Genomic DNA, 17,325 nt, shown 5'->3' with positions numbered 1-17,325 from the left:
ATATATTTTATTTTGCAGAATAGAAATTACAGATTAATATTTACCACTCGAATTAGGAGCTGGAACATTTTGGAATAGATTTTATGGTCACCAAAGAATGTTGTTTTCGTTTTCATGGAGCAAAAGGAATTAGGTGTTAACTCAGAATACCTGAAGAAAATTGTGTCCTGTAAAGTTGATAATACCACTTGTATCTTTTGATTTCCTGCTAGTATGTTAGCTCTAGAGTCTTCTTGATGCTTCTCAGAAACAGCTGTTCAGTTTCCATGAGATGGGGCCATAGTTCCATTTTCGACGTCTTAATAATATTTATAAGATGTATTCTGTAAACGATAAAAGAAACAAACTGAGCAAGGCATTGTGAGAAATTACAATTTCAGCAACAAGCCCCATCACAAAACAAAACAAAAAAGTCCTCCTATTAGGCCCTTATAGGTAACTATATTATCCCCCGCCCTTTGCCTTTTGTTCTTAAGGCTAAACAAATGCAGTTTTCACAGACTGTGCCCTAATGTCACCTGCTTCATCTTGATGATCTTAGTTGGACTCACCCCAACCAGGATCTGTCAGCATGTGCTGGGGGTACTGAGACTAAACATGATGCTCAGATCTGATTTCCCAAATGCCAATCAGACAGGGTGCAACAGATACAGCAGAAGGAAGGGATGCCATCCAGAGGTATTGGAAACTCAAAAGGTGGGCCCTTGTTAATGAGATTGAACAGAGCAAATGCAAGGTTTTGCATTTGGGTCGAGGTAATCTCAGATTTGTATGCAAACTGGAAGAAGAACTCCTTGTGAATAGCCATGCTGTCAAGGACTTAGGAATCCTGGTAGATGAAAAACTTAACATGAGCCAGCAGTGTGCGCTTGCAGCCTGGATATCCAGTCGTATCCTGGGTTCCATCAGAAGAGCGGTGGCCAACAAGATGAGGGAGGTGATTGACCCCCTTTATTCTGCCCTTGTGAACTGGAGTACTGCTCCAGTCTGGGACCCCCAACACAGGAAAGATGTTGACTTTTTGGAGAGAGTCCAGAGAATGGCCAAGAAGATGATCCAAGGACTGGAGCACTTCTATGAAGACAGGCTGGAGAAACTGGGCTTGTTCAGCCTGGAAAAGGGAATGCTGCAGTGGGACCTCGTTTTGGCCTTCCATTATTAAAAGGGAGTTTATAAAACATGAGGGAAATCAACTTTTTACGTGAGTAGATAATGATAGAACAAGGGGAAATAGTTTTACACTAAAGGAAGAGAAATTTAGATTAGATGTCACGGGGAAGTGTTTTACTGAGAGAGTGTTGAGATGATGGAACAGGTTGCCCAGAACAGTTGTGGATGCCCCATCCCTGGAGATGTTTAAGGCCAGGCTGGATGGGGTTCTGGGCAATCTGATCAGGTACTTGATATAGCAGCTGGCAACCCTACCTGTGACAGCGGAGTTGGAACTTGATGATCCTTGAGATCCCTTCCAATCCAAGCCATTCTATGATCTCTCTCAGCATCCTGACTTTGCTCTCATGACTGCAGCCCGGTTAATGCTAATGAATCAAGTTCTTCAAAAACTGTGCCAATAAATGAGGGAAGCTTAATTCCCAAAGTTACAGCGTAATTTGGTACCTTTCTTGGAGAATTTGCTTCAAAAAGTTAGGCTTTTCAGAAGATTTTTAAAAAGCAAATAGAAATTATCATATAGATTGGAAATAAAATACATATTTTTAATATACATGTTAATGATGGTTTCATAATCCTCCCTGTGGTACAGTGCTCACACCAGTTGTGGAACATTTAAATTTGAAAGCTTCCCAACCTCAGGAATTTTACTTAAATTTAAGGTGTTAAGAAAATGCTTTAGCTACTCTGCTTATAAATTTGGATGGATTGTTTCTTGGATCTGGTTAGAAGGAATTAAAATAACCAGGCTTAAAAATCAAGCAAATGTGAAACACTGTTGTAAATACAATAATAATAGTTTCAGATTTTGAGAAGCAGATTTTGACATCTAGTGATTCTGAGATTTCTATACAGAGTACAGAAAGTTTTCTAAGATTCCAACTTTCTCTTCTGCTGTGTAATCAATACATGGAAAAGGATGGGAAGCAGTAACGCACATCATGGCAGAACTGTGATAATAAATACACTTACCATCAAAATGAAGCCAACAATAAAATAGGACGGAACGGTTTCATTGTATTCCTGCAAGTATTTTGTGGCCTGCTTTTCTTGTTTCAGGGGATAGTGATGTCCTCTTGGGCATTTTTGCTCCATCGGGGAGCAGGAGAAAGGTGGCTACAGAGGAGCTGTTCTCTCCTTTTTCTTGTAACAAAAGGAAACTGAGAGTTTATGGAGTCATTGGCTACTGGGTCAGAAAAGTAAGGGGAATTGAACGGTCATTATGTAGGTCATGGTCATGGTGGATCTTCGGGCCAGGATGCTATTGGGCATTGTAGCTGTCACCACAAAGATAAAGGCTACAGGGGAACATAGTAGTTTTACAGATAGAACTGACTTAGAAAATGGAGAATTAGTGGAGAAAGAGACACCTGTATCCACTAAACTTTGTCCAGAACCTTCAATAACATTATGATGCATGATGTTACTTTGATACCTTTATGGGTCTATTGTGAAAGATTTAAAGCTTGCATTGTCACTAAAAGCATAACTGTTGTATTCATTTTGTCTGGCCATGACTGGACTTTTTCTTGAAGTTCAGTGTTATTAGCAGCTGGAAGCTATAGAGTCCTGCTGAAGGTATTGTTACTGATTTCTTTTCAGATTACACACAGAATTCCACTGCAACTGGAAGTGTGCTGTCTGCTCATCTGTATGAGTGCTAATCCAAATGCATTGTTTGTCTGAGAAATTTTTTTAAGAATTTAGAATTGATATATTTTTCGCTCTTATTCTTAGTGGGAATCATTTAACGACTAGCCTGTTCAGCCACCTGTGTTTCAGGTATACATCTATAAAGGTTTTCACAGGATGTTAGTACGTTCTGTGTATACTTATGAGTTTTGGTAGAGTCAAAAAGTATCACTGAGGAATGATGGAAAGCATAGGTGAACTTTTCTAGTCACTCTTTAAACTGTTGTTGCCAAAAGGCTCAGTGAATTTATGGTCTTCATGCAAAAAGTTGTTCTTTCTGATTGTTTCAGCAAAAGACCAATTCAATATGGGAGCTGAATGCCATTTTTAATGCTACTATTTTTCATTACCGATTACTTACCTCAAATTTGGCCTGCTAAAATAAGTTTCCTTTTGGTCATAAATAAATCATTTATGAAATGTTAAAGTCAATTATATTTTTAAATCAGGAAGAACATTTGGCTTTGAAGATGAGTTTCACATTAGAAGTCTCTGAATTGAGAACTTAATTTTTTGCAAGTCTTTTTTTTTTTTAAAAAAAACAACTCTCCAGGTAAGGATTTTATAATTAACATTTAAATAAATAAATAATTCTAGTAGAACTTTCATGGGTTACATGCATGACCTCTGGTATGGCTTTTCCTGTTCCTCATATTTACAACATATATGCTCTCCACATTTATAATGGTCTTGAGGCTGTTTGTCATCTATTTGGTTAAAATGCATTACAGAAATCACAGATTGCTCATTCAGTGTTCCTCTTTTTCATAGCATTCTCCTGTTATCTCTTATTTTTCATTTTTTAATTTTTTTACTTCAAGACATTACTTGTGGTTTTAGGTAACTAAAATGATAGGTCATTTTGAGAGGATGGAGCAATAAATCTTTTCTCCCTTTTCTTCTAGTTTATTCTATGTATAGTATGTATGTCTATGTATGTCTTTCTTAGAAGTACTTTTAAGCCTTGCTTATTAATTTCAAGTTAAAAGAAAAAGGATGATGTATATTAGAAAAAATATATATACATTAAAATGTTTTACAGGAAAATTTAGCAAAGGGCAAAATAAATTACATTAGCAAGTGCAAGTAAATAAAAGCACTTCACTTCCCAATGAAAGAATAGCAATAAACAGGCACAGAAAACAATCAATTCTCTGAAGTTTGATAAAACAGAATAAATTCTTACACAGTCCTGTTACATCTTTCTCAACCAATACCTCTGAAGTTATTGATCCCACTTGAAATTGAAATTGAGAGAGGAATTGAGAAATAGGAAAACATAACTCAGTTCTGTTGTAAAAAAAAATACAAGGAGATCTTAAAATAGTGACTACTTCCAGAAAATCTACTGCAGTGATAAATAGCGTGCACTATGTTCTTTTCCCAAGGAAAAATATAATGTTATGAAATACAGTGTACAGTGTGCTAAGACTAGAAAGATTTATTAATATTTACTGGTGAGAAAGACACCACAGGGATCTAGAAGAGATTCAAACTTTTTCTGATGACTTCTTAAAAATGTTTACAATTAATTTGATTCGTTAGTAGAATAAAATCATTTCTGAACAAAAAAGATGATGCTAAAGCTGCGTGGTGCCACTCCTGCTTTTACCAGAAAGTGCTCTCAAGTGCTGAATAATGGGAGGATGAAGTTAGATATAGATTTGAAATCATTGTAACTTTTAACTCAGCTTCTGTGAAAGAGGAAAGAAGGTTTTCTCTCTCAGTCAGATATTTTTTCTCTGAAGGTAGCAGTTTTCAAATTTATGTCATGAAAAGTTCTTCTTATGCATAATAAATTTTTTTTTTTTACTTCATCATTATCTGATAGAAAACAAATGCTAAAAGGGAGGAATATCTAGGTTAGTAACATGTTTCTACAGTGTTGGGTGTGCCTGCGAAACCAATGCATAGACATTCTAAAACGCACATTGACTTCCTAGTTGAATGTTCTTTGCTACATGTAAATGTTAACATTTTAAATAGCATTAAATATGAAGCATATGAAATATCCAGGTAATACTGCAGTGTCTGAAAGATTCTGAATACATCAGCTGTTGTTTGGCATTTTATGAGCTTTGCAGGATCCACACTACCCAAAGTAATCAGCTGCTTTGTGGAAGTGAAGGCAGAAAGGAAAGTATGGAAACAGAATGATTCAGAGAGGTGGAGAAGTCCCACATAGAAAACATCCAACACAGAGATAGTAGGGAAAAAAGCTGTGGGATATATTGAGGAGAGGGGAAGGAGGATGATGGGCCAGTGTCGTTGGTCCACGTCTGCTCAGCTTCTGTTCTTCAGGGTTTTTAGTCATGTAAAAAGAAGAAAAGAAATTCTCAGAGGAAATGAAGTCCTCTAGAATGCAGCTACTATATTATTGTAAATAGTTTAGTGATGAGAAAGGTTTTTTTCATAGCATTGTAGATATTTTAATGTATGTTTTTAGAAATCATTATGCTAAAAATAAATGACAAGACAGCTTAAAATTGGAGACGTGTGTATTTCTTTGCTCCCTTGCTTACACCCAAAGTCTTCACGCAATTGGTTCTCAGAAACCAATCTAACCCTAAATATTCACACTTCTTCAGTATATCCAATAGCAGGACATTACACATAAATGATAAGCTTGTTATGAAATATTGCCTACCTTTTTGTTTGGATTTATATTTTTATATTCAATGAATATCTTTACCTTAACAAAATTACCATATATTACCAATACCATAAATTGCTCTTCAAGGCAAGGACGCAGTCTTATGTAGCTTAAAAAATATACATTATACCAATTAATGGTGTTTTTCTGATCCTTTCATATCATTGTCATAAGTGGTAGAAAATTGTCTGAAGCGTAAGGAAGGTAGTATCTTCCAAAGATCGTTTATAAACCTTGGAAACATTTCTCCCCTCCCATCCACAAAATTCCCTTCCCTGAAGCCCTAACCAATTCATTAGTTCATTGCAAACAAAGAAGTCTTTCTGGTAAGAGGATTTAAATGAAAACAACTCACCCTTCACTAAGATAGTGGTAATGATGATTCCCTAAAGGAAGCAGTCCAAAAGTTTTCGGGTGCACCACAGCTGCTGCTAGTGGAAGAAATCTGCCTTTCAGTTTGTGTAGGACAAGATTTACTCAAGTGCTTTCTGTACTGTTAAAAGATTTTCTTTTGTGTATAATATGGATGATTTAGAAGAAGCTGTGTCAGCACTGATTTATACATTGACAGCTAAGGATAATAAGATATGGGCAAACATACAGCTCACCCTTTTACAGATTAACCTGCAGACTGCATTAGGCAAATTCAATGGCATTAAAAGATTTTTCCAATTTGTCTGGAAACAATTTCTCTTTTGTATTGTGTCAAGGGTAGCATTTCATGACATTGTACTAATTTAAATAGCTGTGATAAATTGTTGAAGAGGTTAGAAAATTGTACTTTGTATATATTTTACCTGTATAAAATAAAAAGTCTATTAACTTAATTGTTAAATGAAATTAATTAGTAAAATGAAAAGAGCCTCAGTAAGCAGGCTTAAATATTCCAGCACTGCAGCACTAGTGCTATAACACTGCACCAAAATTATTAAAGATTATATTAAGGAAATTATAGTTTGCATTTCAATGTAACTTTCAGTACACAGAAACACAGACTGCTGTAGAAGTAATATTTTATTCTGCATAGTAGTAATTCAGATGAAAAATGTGGATGAAGCTAGAACTTTAAAGAAGTTGGTATGTTGAACTCAACAGTGGATGTGATGATTTATGAATAAAGTAAAAGGTTATCGTAGGTTCAGAAGAATCACAGAAGAAGCTTTAGTAAACACCTCATTAGCCCTAGTAGCTAATACATGATTGGAGATAGAAAGGACAGAGTTCATTTGTATTTTGTTCATTCACTTGCTATTGTTCACACACATTTGTCCCTATATATTATCTGTTACTGGTATGAGGTTTGAAGATCTTTTTGAAGTGAAGTTGTGTTTTTTTGCATATTTACAGGAATTATAGTCAATATCTATATGAGAAACTTATAAACACTGGGATTTTGTATTTGCATAGTGTTTAATTTCAGCATACTGTTTTTAAATTGTGCTATATGTACTGTATCAATGTTATGGATTGAAAAAGTAATAGAATTCTTCAGAGAAATGAATGTAAATTTTTCATAACTTAATACTTAAAGATTAATAATGTATGGGATGGATTGCTGAGTTTTATGTCCAGAATTCAAGGGCTCCGTGACAATATCCTATCTGCAAACAACTGCAGAAAGCACAAACTATGCAGAAAATTGCACGCTGAAGCTTCTAGTAGAAATGCTAGTTTGATTTGGAGCAGAATTAAAGGATATAGCTGTGTATGTAAATATCTTGGATGCTAATATTTCTGCATTGGGAAATAGTGGAGAAGTTGATGGCTGTTAACGCCCCTCCTTGCCCCTACACCAACCATCTGAGGCAGATGCACCCCTAAAAGTGGTCCCTCGCTCACGGCTGCCAGGGCGCAGGGAATTAACATGCAGCTGGGCTGCTCTGATAAATGGATTCTGTTAGGTCACCGAGGGGATGCGTGTGACATTAAGTGATTTACCGTCCTTTACCTTAATGAAATTGTTTCAGCAAGATGACGCTGAGAGCTTTTAATGGATAGCTTTTCTTGATGTAATGAAATTGCATTCCTTTGGCATTTAATATAAGGTGCAGTTATTATTTACTGGAGCTCTCCTGGAGCTGCTGTTTTGCGCAGACAGTTCAGAACAAAAAGAGATTTCTGTGGCAGCATCCAGGCCGGCATGGTGTCTGACAGTCCTAAGCACGCGAGCATGTTTGTGAGAGTGTTTCAGTTAGTGTGGCCATGCACACCCATAGGAGGCTTGCTCCACACGCACTGCCAGCGCTCAGCTCCTTTACAAATACCGTCCTAATCTGTTTAACAGGCAACTGGATTACAACCAGATCAGCTGTATTGAAGATGGGGCATTTAGGGCTCTACGCGACCTGGAAGTGCTGTAAGTACTGCTTCTATCTCTGACTTTTAGCAAGAGCTCGGTATCTGGGGAGTACTAATGTAAAAGCTTATCTGTGAGCTGCAAGTCTGGTGTCAGAATTGTCTGGTGAAAAGATGTCTTAAAATGATCCACTGCGATGTGCTATATAATGGTAAAAATGTCAGGGGAGACGGAGATGCTCCTTTAATCTGCCAGGCAACCATAACAAACAATTTAAAAAAAAAAAAAAAGCAGATGATAGATACTGTAAAAAAATAATAAATATTTCCTTTTAAAATGGAGAGAGGAGTATTAATGAATCCAATTATTTTGTAAATGATACATCATTGCTGAGGTGCTGAACATTTCCATGATTGCCTTTGTTGTACAGTCTGACATCAGTTTGATTGTCCAGCCTCTCTACTTAAGGAACAATATACTAAATATATCTGACAATCTAGGTGTTTTCAGAGAGGCACTTCCCTAGCGAACAGTGCGGTATGTGGTGAGAGGTTTAGCCTGTCTATGTTATGTGGATTTTTAAAGATTTTAATTTTTCTGTGTATGCATATAGAAACAGAAACATGTTTGTATGCCATTTCAGGTTTTTATTGCAATTATATTTCTGTATACTTTTTTTCTCACTGTTATCATTGGTGAGGTAAAAGGTAACAAAATTATCATCAGTGACACCCAACCTCAAAACAGTCAGGATAATGAACAAAGTGTCTCTGTTCCCAAAGAATTTAAGACAGCACACATTCCTGAAATATTTTCTGTCAGTGAAAATGTCACTTTTTTTTTTTTTTTTTTTTTTTTTTGGCATTAAAGGAAGTGAAAGACTGCATATCAGTGGGTTACTGCATGTTAGTCTGAATTAAGCTTGGTAAATCACACTCTATGGGGTGGGAGGAAGGTTGGTTATTTTCTTCTAGGTTTCTGAAGTAAAAAAGCTTTTCAACAGATAATGTCTGTATATCCATGCAACTAAGAATGTAGGAGCTGCTGGCAGGAAAGTTTCATATAACAAGCAATAATTGCCTTTTTTTTTTTTTTTAACAGTATAATCTTAGCATAACAAAACTGTTGTTAACTTTCTGGTACAAATCCATGTGAAACATACTGTAGGTTCAATATGGAGTCTAATTGTAAATCTGATAAATTGTTGGTTTTCTATAGGTAAACCTGATGTTCTGGGAAGTTTTTATCTTTGGTACTCATATACATAGAAGAATTTTCTAGTGATGGCTTAGTCTGGTTATCATGTTTTTTAATATGAGCCTTCTTTTACATATAGAAATGTTAGATGTATGTATATATTAATACTAGCATTACTAGCATACAGTCTTTAATGCTTGCATGTTTTAGTAGTCTGAAAAGGTCATCCATGCCAGTTGAAGGAGGTGGTAAAAATTTCACACTGATTTCGATTAATGCAAAAGGGAACAAAACTGTTAGAGAAATCGTCTACTGAAAAATAGGTTGTTAGAACTTTTCAAATTTACTGACTGCTACCATTATTCAGTATAAAATCTATCTCAAATTATGTGTGATAAGCAACAGCAGTTGAGAAAATATTTTTTGAGATATTTTGAGCAATACTGAAAAGTATGTATCTAATGCGACTTCTTTTCCAATATAGCTTAAGTAATGAAAACTGTGTAAATCACACCATTGTATAAATGCAGTGTACTGTATAAGACTACATGTTTTGTTTTCATTTGAAGTTGATTATTCTAAGCACAGAATTTTTATACGACTTCAAATTATATGATGAAGCTTTTAAATAATTTTTAAATTTACATGGTCTGAAACCCCATTTAGTCACAATTTGAAACATTTACCAAGGTAACATGACTTACATATCAGTTAAATAATTGAAGAATCCTAGAGACTATTAATGTTAATGATACAAAATTCATCTAAATTGAGACAATTCTGAAGTGTGAAAGCAGGTACAGATATAATCCTCTCAACTTGTTAATTCACTAGCAGATTTATGTGAAATTTTGTTTTTCAGTTTTCTTTTCCTAAAAGAAAATCAGTTACACTGGGGAAACTGTGACTACAAGAAAATATAATGTAATGTAACTTGCTGCCATATTCAAGAAATATGTTTCTATCATCATACTCTTTGCAATAGCATGTAACAGTTTTAGGTAAAAGTATTGACTGAGCTCTTCTGGTTTTGCTTTGATTATAGCTTTGCTATGAAATTCAGCATTTTGGATCACAACAGTTATAAAAATGACTTAATTCCGTATGTGTTCATGCATCTACTCCTGATAGAAGAGGGTTTAGAAATAGGTGATTACTAAGATCCCTTCCAGCCCAAGTCATTCTTTGATTGTATGAAGTCAAACATGAAACATATGAAATTTAAAATTAAAAACTTCTAGATGTTCTTTAAACAGCTGACAGCTATGGAAATATATACTTACCTTCATTCCCTTCATTGAAAGAGAGGATTTTTAAAACCTTGAAAGAAGTCATGCATGAAGACAGTGATGAGAACTGTCATTTAGCATGTCAACATTAAGAAAATCCTGCAAAAGTCTGCTGGCTGTCATTTATTCATTAAGGCATACAATTGGAATTTTTTTTGCTTATTATTATTCCATTTTCATAAAAAATAATGATCTCCCCAATTTTTTATTTCTATTGATTAATCTTTTTGCTTATGTAGCCCTGAGGGCACACAGGGGAGATGTCTTATGCACAGTGAAGAAACCATATAGGATTTGGAATGAGTAAGCACAGAAATTGTTTGGCTAATGTAGCCTGACCAAGGGTGCTATGAATTTACCTTTCTCTGTTTCAGGATCACAGAGTTCTTTACTCAAAATACACACAAATTACACCTTGTGGTTTAAAAATGTAAAGAAAGAAAGTAAAACCTTACTGCTTCAAAAGGACAGTGGGAATTATTTAGTATTAGTGTCATAATTGTGTTTAAAAATGCAGAGCACATTCTCTGTTGTAGTCAAGTGAGTAATCTCTAAGTAGAAACTGTAAATTCTGGCACTTATTTCCTTGTACTCAAGTCAAGCTTGTTCACATTTTATTTGCAGTCTAAAGACAACAGTTAGCTGCAGGATCATTCATAAAGTTTCATCATCTTTACAGACTACACTTCCTGTGCATGATGGTTCTGTGCTAGCCAATAATTGGCTGAGATTTATTCCTAGTTTCTGTCTCAGGTCCCAGGCATTTTGTCCAAAACATAAATTATTTGCTAGAGCATTAAGATGCCTACCTCCTTGCACTGTATAGCAGAAGGTCACCTATTGTTCATGCTGCCCTGGATCATCTGCAGCAGCACTGTTCCATACAAGAACTGACCGCAGTTTACTTCAGAAGATTCTTGGGAAAAAGAATAGGCAGGTCTTTAACTTGCATCCTCTGTCAAAAAGTATGGGCTCTCAGAAGCTAGAAAAAGAAACTGCTGCCCTAAAACCCAGGACTTTTCTCCAGAAATACTCTGAAACTATTTTTCCTTACACAGGATGACAGTCTTAGCTTTAATGCCATAGATGTTCTCAGTATTAGTGGAAGCTCTGTTTCAGTCCTCTCTTTGAGTTAATCATAGGTTATTGAGGCCTCTGATTACTTATGATTATTAATGGGATGGTTAAACCACTGTGTTTTAGCAGGGAATTGAATATGGAGTCAAATGTTAGGATTTGTTTTCCTCATAGCCATTCCTAAAAGCAGAGCAGAGTTCTCTTCGTTTACTATGCCTTTGAAAAAAAAGTGCAGTCAATATGACATAAATAATGGTAACATGTTAATATCCTTCTTAATTTTGCAGTACTCTCAACAACAATAACATCACTCGACTGTCCGTCGCAAGTTTCAATCATATGCCCAAACTCAGAACTTTGTAAGTAGTCCCATGGAAACTGACTGCCATTGTTATGAACCCAGTATGTTCAGTATACCATTTTCCCTCAACCAACTTCTGCCAGTGGTCTGTAAATAGTTACACATGCATGGAAGGTATAAGCTCTGTCAAAACAGTAATATTGAGATTTCTAAGTGTGAAGTGTGTGTGGCAGATAATTCTGAAAGGTGAAACCCCAAAGCTAATTCTTGTGGCTCAGGAGATAGAGAGGCAGTTGTAGCGTTTTCATTCTGTTTCTTCAGGATAGGATGATGGAAATGTTTTCATGGTCTTTTCCTAACTGGATGTTTCATAGTGCACTGTTTGATCACAGAAAAGTTTCCGTAGAAAAGATGGAGACAGAAGGGATTCTCTTCTATATGTTACGGCTGCATAGCGAAATAAATTGATGTTTTTTGAAAGTCAAAAATTTGTTTTACTTTGAGCTATTGAATGGGTCACATTTCATTTAGCAACATGGAAGAATCTTTGATTGGCTGTCAGATGTGATAAATGGGAAATCTTTATGCTTTTATTACTGTACTGCTAGCAGACCTAATTAAACTAAACTGGCTTTTCAACATTCTTTGTAACATAAAATTATAGCATCATCCGGTAGTGCTATTATAATTAAAGTTGTGTCAGCATTTACAATAAGGTCCCCATTTTTAGAGGTTATGACTTTCACAGACGAACACTTGAAGCTTCTAAAACAAAACAGTGAAAAGACTGTGTGCAAGAGATACAATTTGGGGTTATTTGTTCTGTTTATATTCAGCTAACAATAAATGTACATGGTGTTAAGCAACAAAGCTAGACTCTGTCAAAGTTTAGTCCTGAGATACTTTCAAACAGGCTTTCCAGTGAAGTGGAAATAAAGTCAGTGGGGCTAGTCACTTGAGTTAGCATTTGTAACTGAAATAACATAATTCAGATGAGTAGTTCTGTTGATTTCATAACCGAATTATAGCTACTCTTACATGGACAAATACAAGAGCTCTTGAATTGTGCTGAGCATTGGCTTTTGGTGGCCTCAGTTATATTTTGAGAATAGAATTTCATTCCATTTCATTCTCTTGTGTCTGGGACCTGAAAACATTAATATCCATCTGTTCCTCTTTCAGACTTTGAAATCCAGCTTGTATTCTGAAGCGCAGATTACAGTGAATCAAATTAGCAAATTTTTTTAAAACTTAAACTTCTTTTGTGGATATTTCACTTTTTAAAAAATCATTTTCTAAGCAAAAGAAAACAGGCACACGGAATCCTAGATTATAGCTATAACATCCCATAAGAATATGCTTGTATAACCGTATAAATTTCAGCAGCATTAGTTCTGATTTGCAATGGTTTTCTTGCCTACAGCTGGCCACAGGTTGTACTGAATGAGTACGCTGTATTGTGAGCTGTGTTTGCAAAGCACTCAGACAAGAATCAGTACAGAAAAATGCACTGCCTTTAATTTCTAATCATTCATGAAAAAAAAAGCAACCAGTGAATTAAAATATTTTGGTTTTGTTGGTCTGTCACATAACTCTGTTCCTTTACAGTCTTTTCATGGATTAGCTAGACTTCTTGTTTAAATTCTGGTTTTCTTTTACTTCCTTTCCAGTTATTTAGTGAGCAGCACACCAACTAAAAAGGACCAAAATTACATTATTCTGTTACGGATGGATCTGAGTAGGGATTTGATGTATAACTGTTGACGTACTTTTCTGTAGTTCGAGAAAAATGCAAGAGGCAGGGAAAAGTAAGAGCCAGAAAAAAGTAATTAACCTAATTCAGTGAATGCATTTGTGTGACATTTTATCAATGGAAAAGTGCTTTTTGCCACTTGGCAAGGAGCAATGGTCTTGCATCAAACCCTGCCACTAAAGAGGCAACTTCCTTAATTTCATAGCTTGCTTTAGCATTGCTTTCAATTTCAGACATTGCTTAGCCTCTACGCCTCTAGGAGCCAAAAACAGCTAAGTCCCCTTTCTATGATTAAACAAAAAGAAAGGAAGTCAACAAAGATGTGAAAAAAGGTGTTTTATATTGAGTTATTACTCTGCCTTGTTCAGTAGAAAATGAACATGACCTGTTAGACAGATTTTGCAGGCTGTTTCTATAGAGACTAATAATGGTGAGACTTCCAGATGTATCTAATTAGAAACCAAATGGTTTATTCACTCTTCCTTTTTGACAGCATGTTATCACTGTAGGACACTGTAGTTTTATATCACTTGAGACATTTTTGTCTAGTCACCATTTAAGCAGATCTGTACTAAAGACTTCCCTGGCAGATGTCAAGCTCTTGCGTATTTACTTCTTTCGTTTAGTTTAATTTCTTAAGAAGCCTTCATCTATTTTTGTAATGATCTAGACCACAAATAAAAGTTCATTTTGCTGCTTATATAGTTTTTCTTATAAGCATTTAACTCCCAGACTTTCAGCAAAAGATCTTTATTAATAAACTGGTTTGCTTGCTGGAGGTGGGAAGAGGAGGGACAGGTTACTTTTCGATTTGTTCTCCCCAATTTAAACCTGGGTGTCCATCTTCTCACGCAGTCGCCTGCACTCCAACAACCTCTACTGCGACTGCCACCTGGCCTGGCTGTCAGACTGGCTGCGGCAGCGGCCCCGTGTAGGCCTGTACACTCAGTGCATGGGCCCGGCACACCTGCGGGGCCACAATGTGGCTGAGGTCCAGAAGCGGGAGTTCGTCTGCAGTGGTAAGGGCAGCGCTTTGCCTCCTCACATGTTGATAACGTTTGCATGATTTTTTATTATTATTACTATTATTTTAATGAAGCTAATCATTTTTATCAGTAATTTGTATCTTCTGTGGTGCTGCTTCTGTCATTACAAATTTTTTGTGAATGTGGCATAGAATATATAGCCTTCGTAACTGTGAATTATGGGGAAGTGATGGGAAATGAGATAAAAAGGTGCACCAGATAAAACAAGGCCTTTCATAATAAGGATTTGGGTTGTTGATATGAACTTTTTTAAGCTCTATGGATTGTTATTTTTCTTTTTTTTTGCTATGTTTCTCTGCTTCTTTTCTGTTTCAGTTGAAAAAGTATTTTGAAATTCCAAATAAACTTCTGAATGCTATTGCTATGCTTTAATGCATTAGGTTGCTTTCTGATATGAAATGATGAAATGGCTAATAGTTCATTACTAATCACATTTTGTCTGTTTGGTATTTTTTCCTTTATTCTTGTCTCCAAGATGAGGAAGAAGGCAAGTTTTATCTTTTTTATACAAATATTTTTATACAAATATTTTTTAGCTCAGATTGCAAATTTTCTGTAAACTTGAACTACTGTTTTAGTTTCCCTCAAAGTATTGAAAAACAACTGGGAAATAACTGTCAGTCTTTCTGTGGTTCAGCACAGGTGTTTCTGCTAGTTGTTTTCCTGAGAATGCCCAAATCTCTATTGCCAATCATGCCAAAATTTACACGGATCTGTTTTCTGAATACAGTTTTTTTGCACAGCAAAATCTGTCATTACTGAGCAGGTTCTAACATTGCAGTGTAAGGTGCTGTCACTCTAGCATGGCAGATGTTAGACATACTCTAACCATTACTTCTGCATTTATGTGTTCATAACAGGTCTTCTAGCAAGAACACATCACATATCTTATTTGTAAATTATATAGTTTTATAACTTGATCATTATAATGCTGATTTTGAGGAGGGAGTATAGCCACGTTTTATCCCTGGATCACTCAATTTTTGTTTAATAAATGCAGATGAAGTATTTTCTCTTTGTTAGTATAAAAAGGAATAACATGGATTTATTCTTTTTGGCAGCTGTTTGTACTTTTGTAACACATACATTAATGTGAAATCAAGTTATTATATTGTGAACTACTATCTCACAGGACTAACTTTTCAGTGAAGTAATTTTAATATTTGAGTTGTTATTTGAAGCTGTAACTAGGAACAGCACTGGCTGCAACTTCAAAGTGACCTTACTTACATTATCAGTGGACCCTTTCTATCTTAATATATGGCATTAAGTTTAGTGAGGGAGATCTGAGACAAAGTTGTCGTTTCATAGCACAGAAGTCTCTTCTTTTTGTTTCATGGGAATTTAAAACAGTCCCTAGCACTTTTACCTTAATAAAAAGGAAAGGGAAAAAAAAGTCTTCATGCCTTTCTCATGTTTTTGTGCCTTTTATATAATTACAAAACAATCATAAAGTATCATTAAATTAATTGAATAATGAGTGTTTTACTTACTATTATAAAATGTGCGATCTGTTTATTTGAATTTTTCAAATTCAGAAGTAAAAGGAATATGTGGAGATATGAAAGATATCATGCAAATTAGCCAGCTGAGTAGTCAGAAAGTGCTAACTTAAGAGAATAAGAAGTCCCCTGAAGTAACACAGAAAGTGAGAGCAGGAGCTGTGAGGTCAAAGCTTTTTTTGTATCTCTGTGTGTTTGGATGGAAAGCCATAACTCCAAAATATTCTGTAACTGATACATACAGTGACGAATAATGCTAATGAGTATTTGCAGGACAGAACATAACTATCAGAAGAGCGTCAGTGCTTCCATTGTCAAAATTCATTACTGCCAACATATACAAAACTTTTAAAAACCTCATAAATCAATACTTGATTTTTAAAAACACAAAAGAAATAAGAATACACTTTATACAATTTTGCATATGAGTTGCTGAAGAAATTGAGAACTTATGAAGGATCTAAAACAGTGGTCTCATTTTGTCACGTTGCTATTAATTAGGAATTTAAATTAATGTAATTTCAAAGTATTGATGGGCAAAAATGTTTTTCAGGGAAGCGTAAAACATGGTATTTTACTCTTGAGGACTACTGTTCTGTGCAGTTTTAGAAGAAAGTCTTTTCTTCTGCAGGTCACCAATCATTTATGGCTCCATCCTGCAGTGTCTTGCATTGTCCTGCTGCGTGCACCTGTAGTAACAACATTGTGGATTGTCGTGGGAAAGGCCTTACTGAAATTCCAACAAATCTTCCAGAAACCATTACTGAAATGTATGTAATATTACTTTTTTTTCATTCTTTCAATGAATATGCAGAAAACAGTTTGTCTTATGTATTCATTGTTGTTGTTTGTATAAATTCATACTTTATAATACAGTAAGAATTTTGGAGTGCACATTCAAATTCAGAAATAAAAGGAATATACACATATATGAAAATATTTAAGACCCATATATTCTCTTATGAGTTAGTTCTGCATGTATTACTCACAACCTATAGCTGAAACTGCATTTTGAGTTGGTTTTAAAATAATTCATGAATATTTACTTTTTTGAAATTAAATAGCTTCTTACTGCAGACTGTAAGCCCCTTTGTCTTCAGTGTTGCTCAATGTCACCTTCTTCAACAGACTCACTATTCAAGGAGCATACCTTTGCAACAAAATACAGCAATTTTTATCCTTTGTAATAACAAGTATTGCTAAAATAACATGCACAGAAGGCAAAACTATGGTGGTTGACTGCAACCTGTGTTAATACCGTAAATTCATGAATGGAAGCAAACATGCTGATAAGGTTGTGTGACATGGCATAAACAACAGCAGCAAAAAAATATGCAACTGCATCCCAA

The 17,325-nt window shown here is 35.3% G+C and overlaps 1 protein-coding gene across 4 annotated transcripts in view; it reads left to right on the top strand.

Annotated features, from left to right (window-relative positions):
* SLIT2 (slit guidance ligand 2) overlaps nucleotides 1–17,325 on the top strand; it is a 244,645-nt gene that overhangs the window by 148,603 nt on the left and 78,717 nt on the right. For all 4 annotated transcript variants that reach the window (XM_090139613.1, XM_090139614.1, XM_090139612.1 and 1 more), the window contains exons 6-9: nucleotides 7,800–7,871; nucleotides 11,662–11,733; nucleotides 14,284–14,447; nucleotides 16,608–16,746. In XM_090139613.1, the coding sequence (XP_089995739.1) occupies nucleotides 7,800–7,871; nucleotides 11,662–11,733; nucleotides 14,284–14,447; nucleotides 16,608–16,746 (447 nt within the window). The remainder of the gene's footprint in view (nucleotides 1–7,799; nucleotides 7,872–11,661; nucleotides 11,734–14,283; nucleotides 14,448–16,607; nucleotides 16,747–17,325) is intronic.

The sequence above is a fragment of the Phasianus colchicus genome, chromosome 4 (assembly GCF_987193195.1).
Source record: "Phasianus colchicus chromosome 4, bPhaCol1.hap1.1, whole genome shotgun sequence".
Lineage (NCBI taxonomy): Eukaryota > Metazoa > Chordata > Aves > Galliformes > Phasianidae > Phasianus > Phasianus colchicus.
The sequence above is the reverse complement of the archived record's forward strand: the minus strand, read 5'-3'. Positions and strand labels throughout refer to the sequence as shown.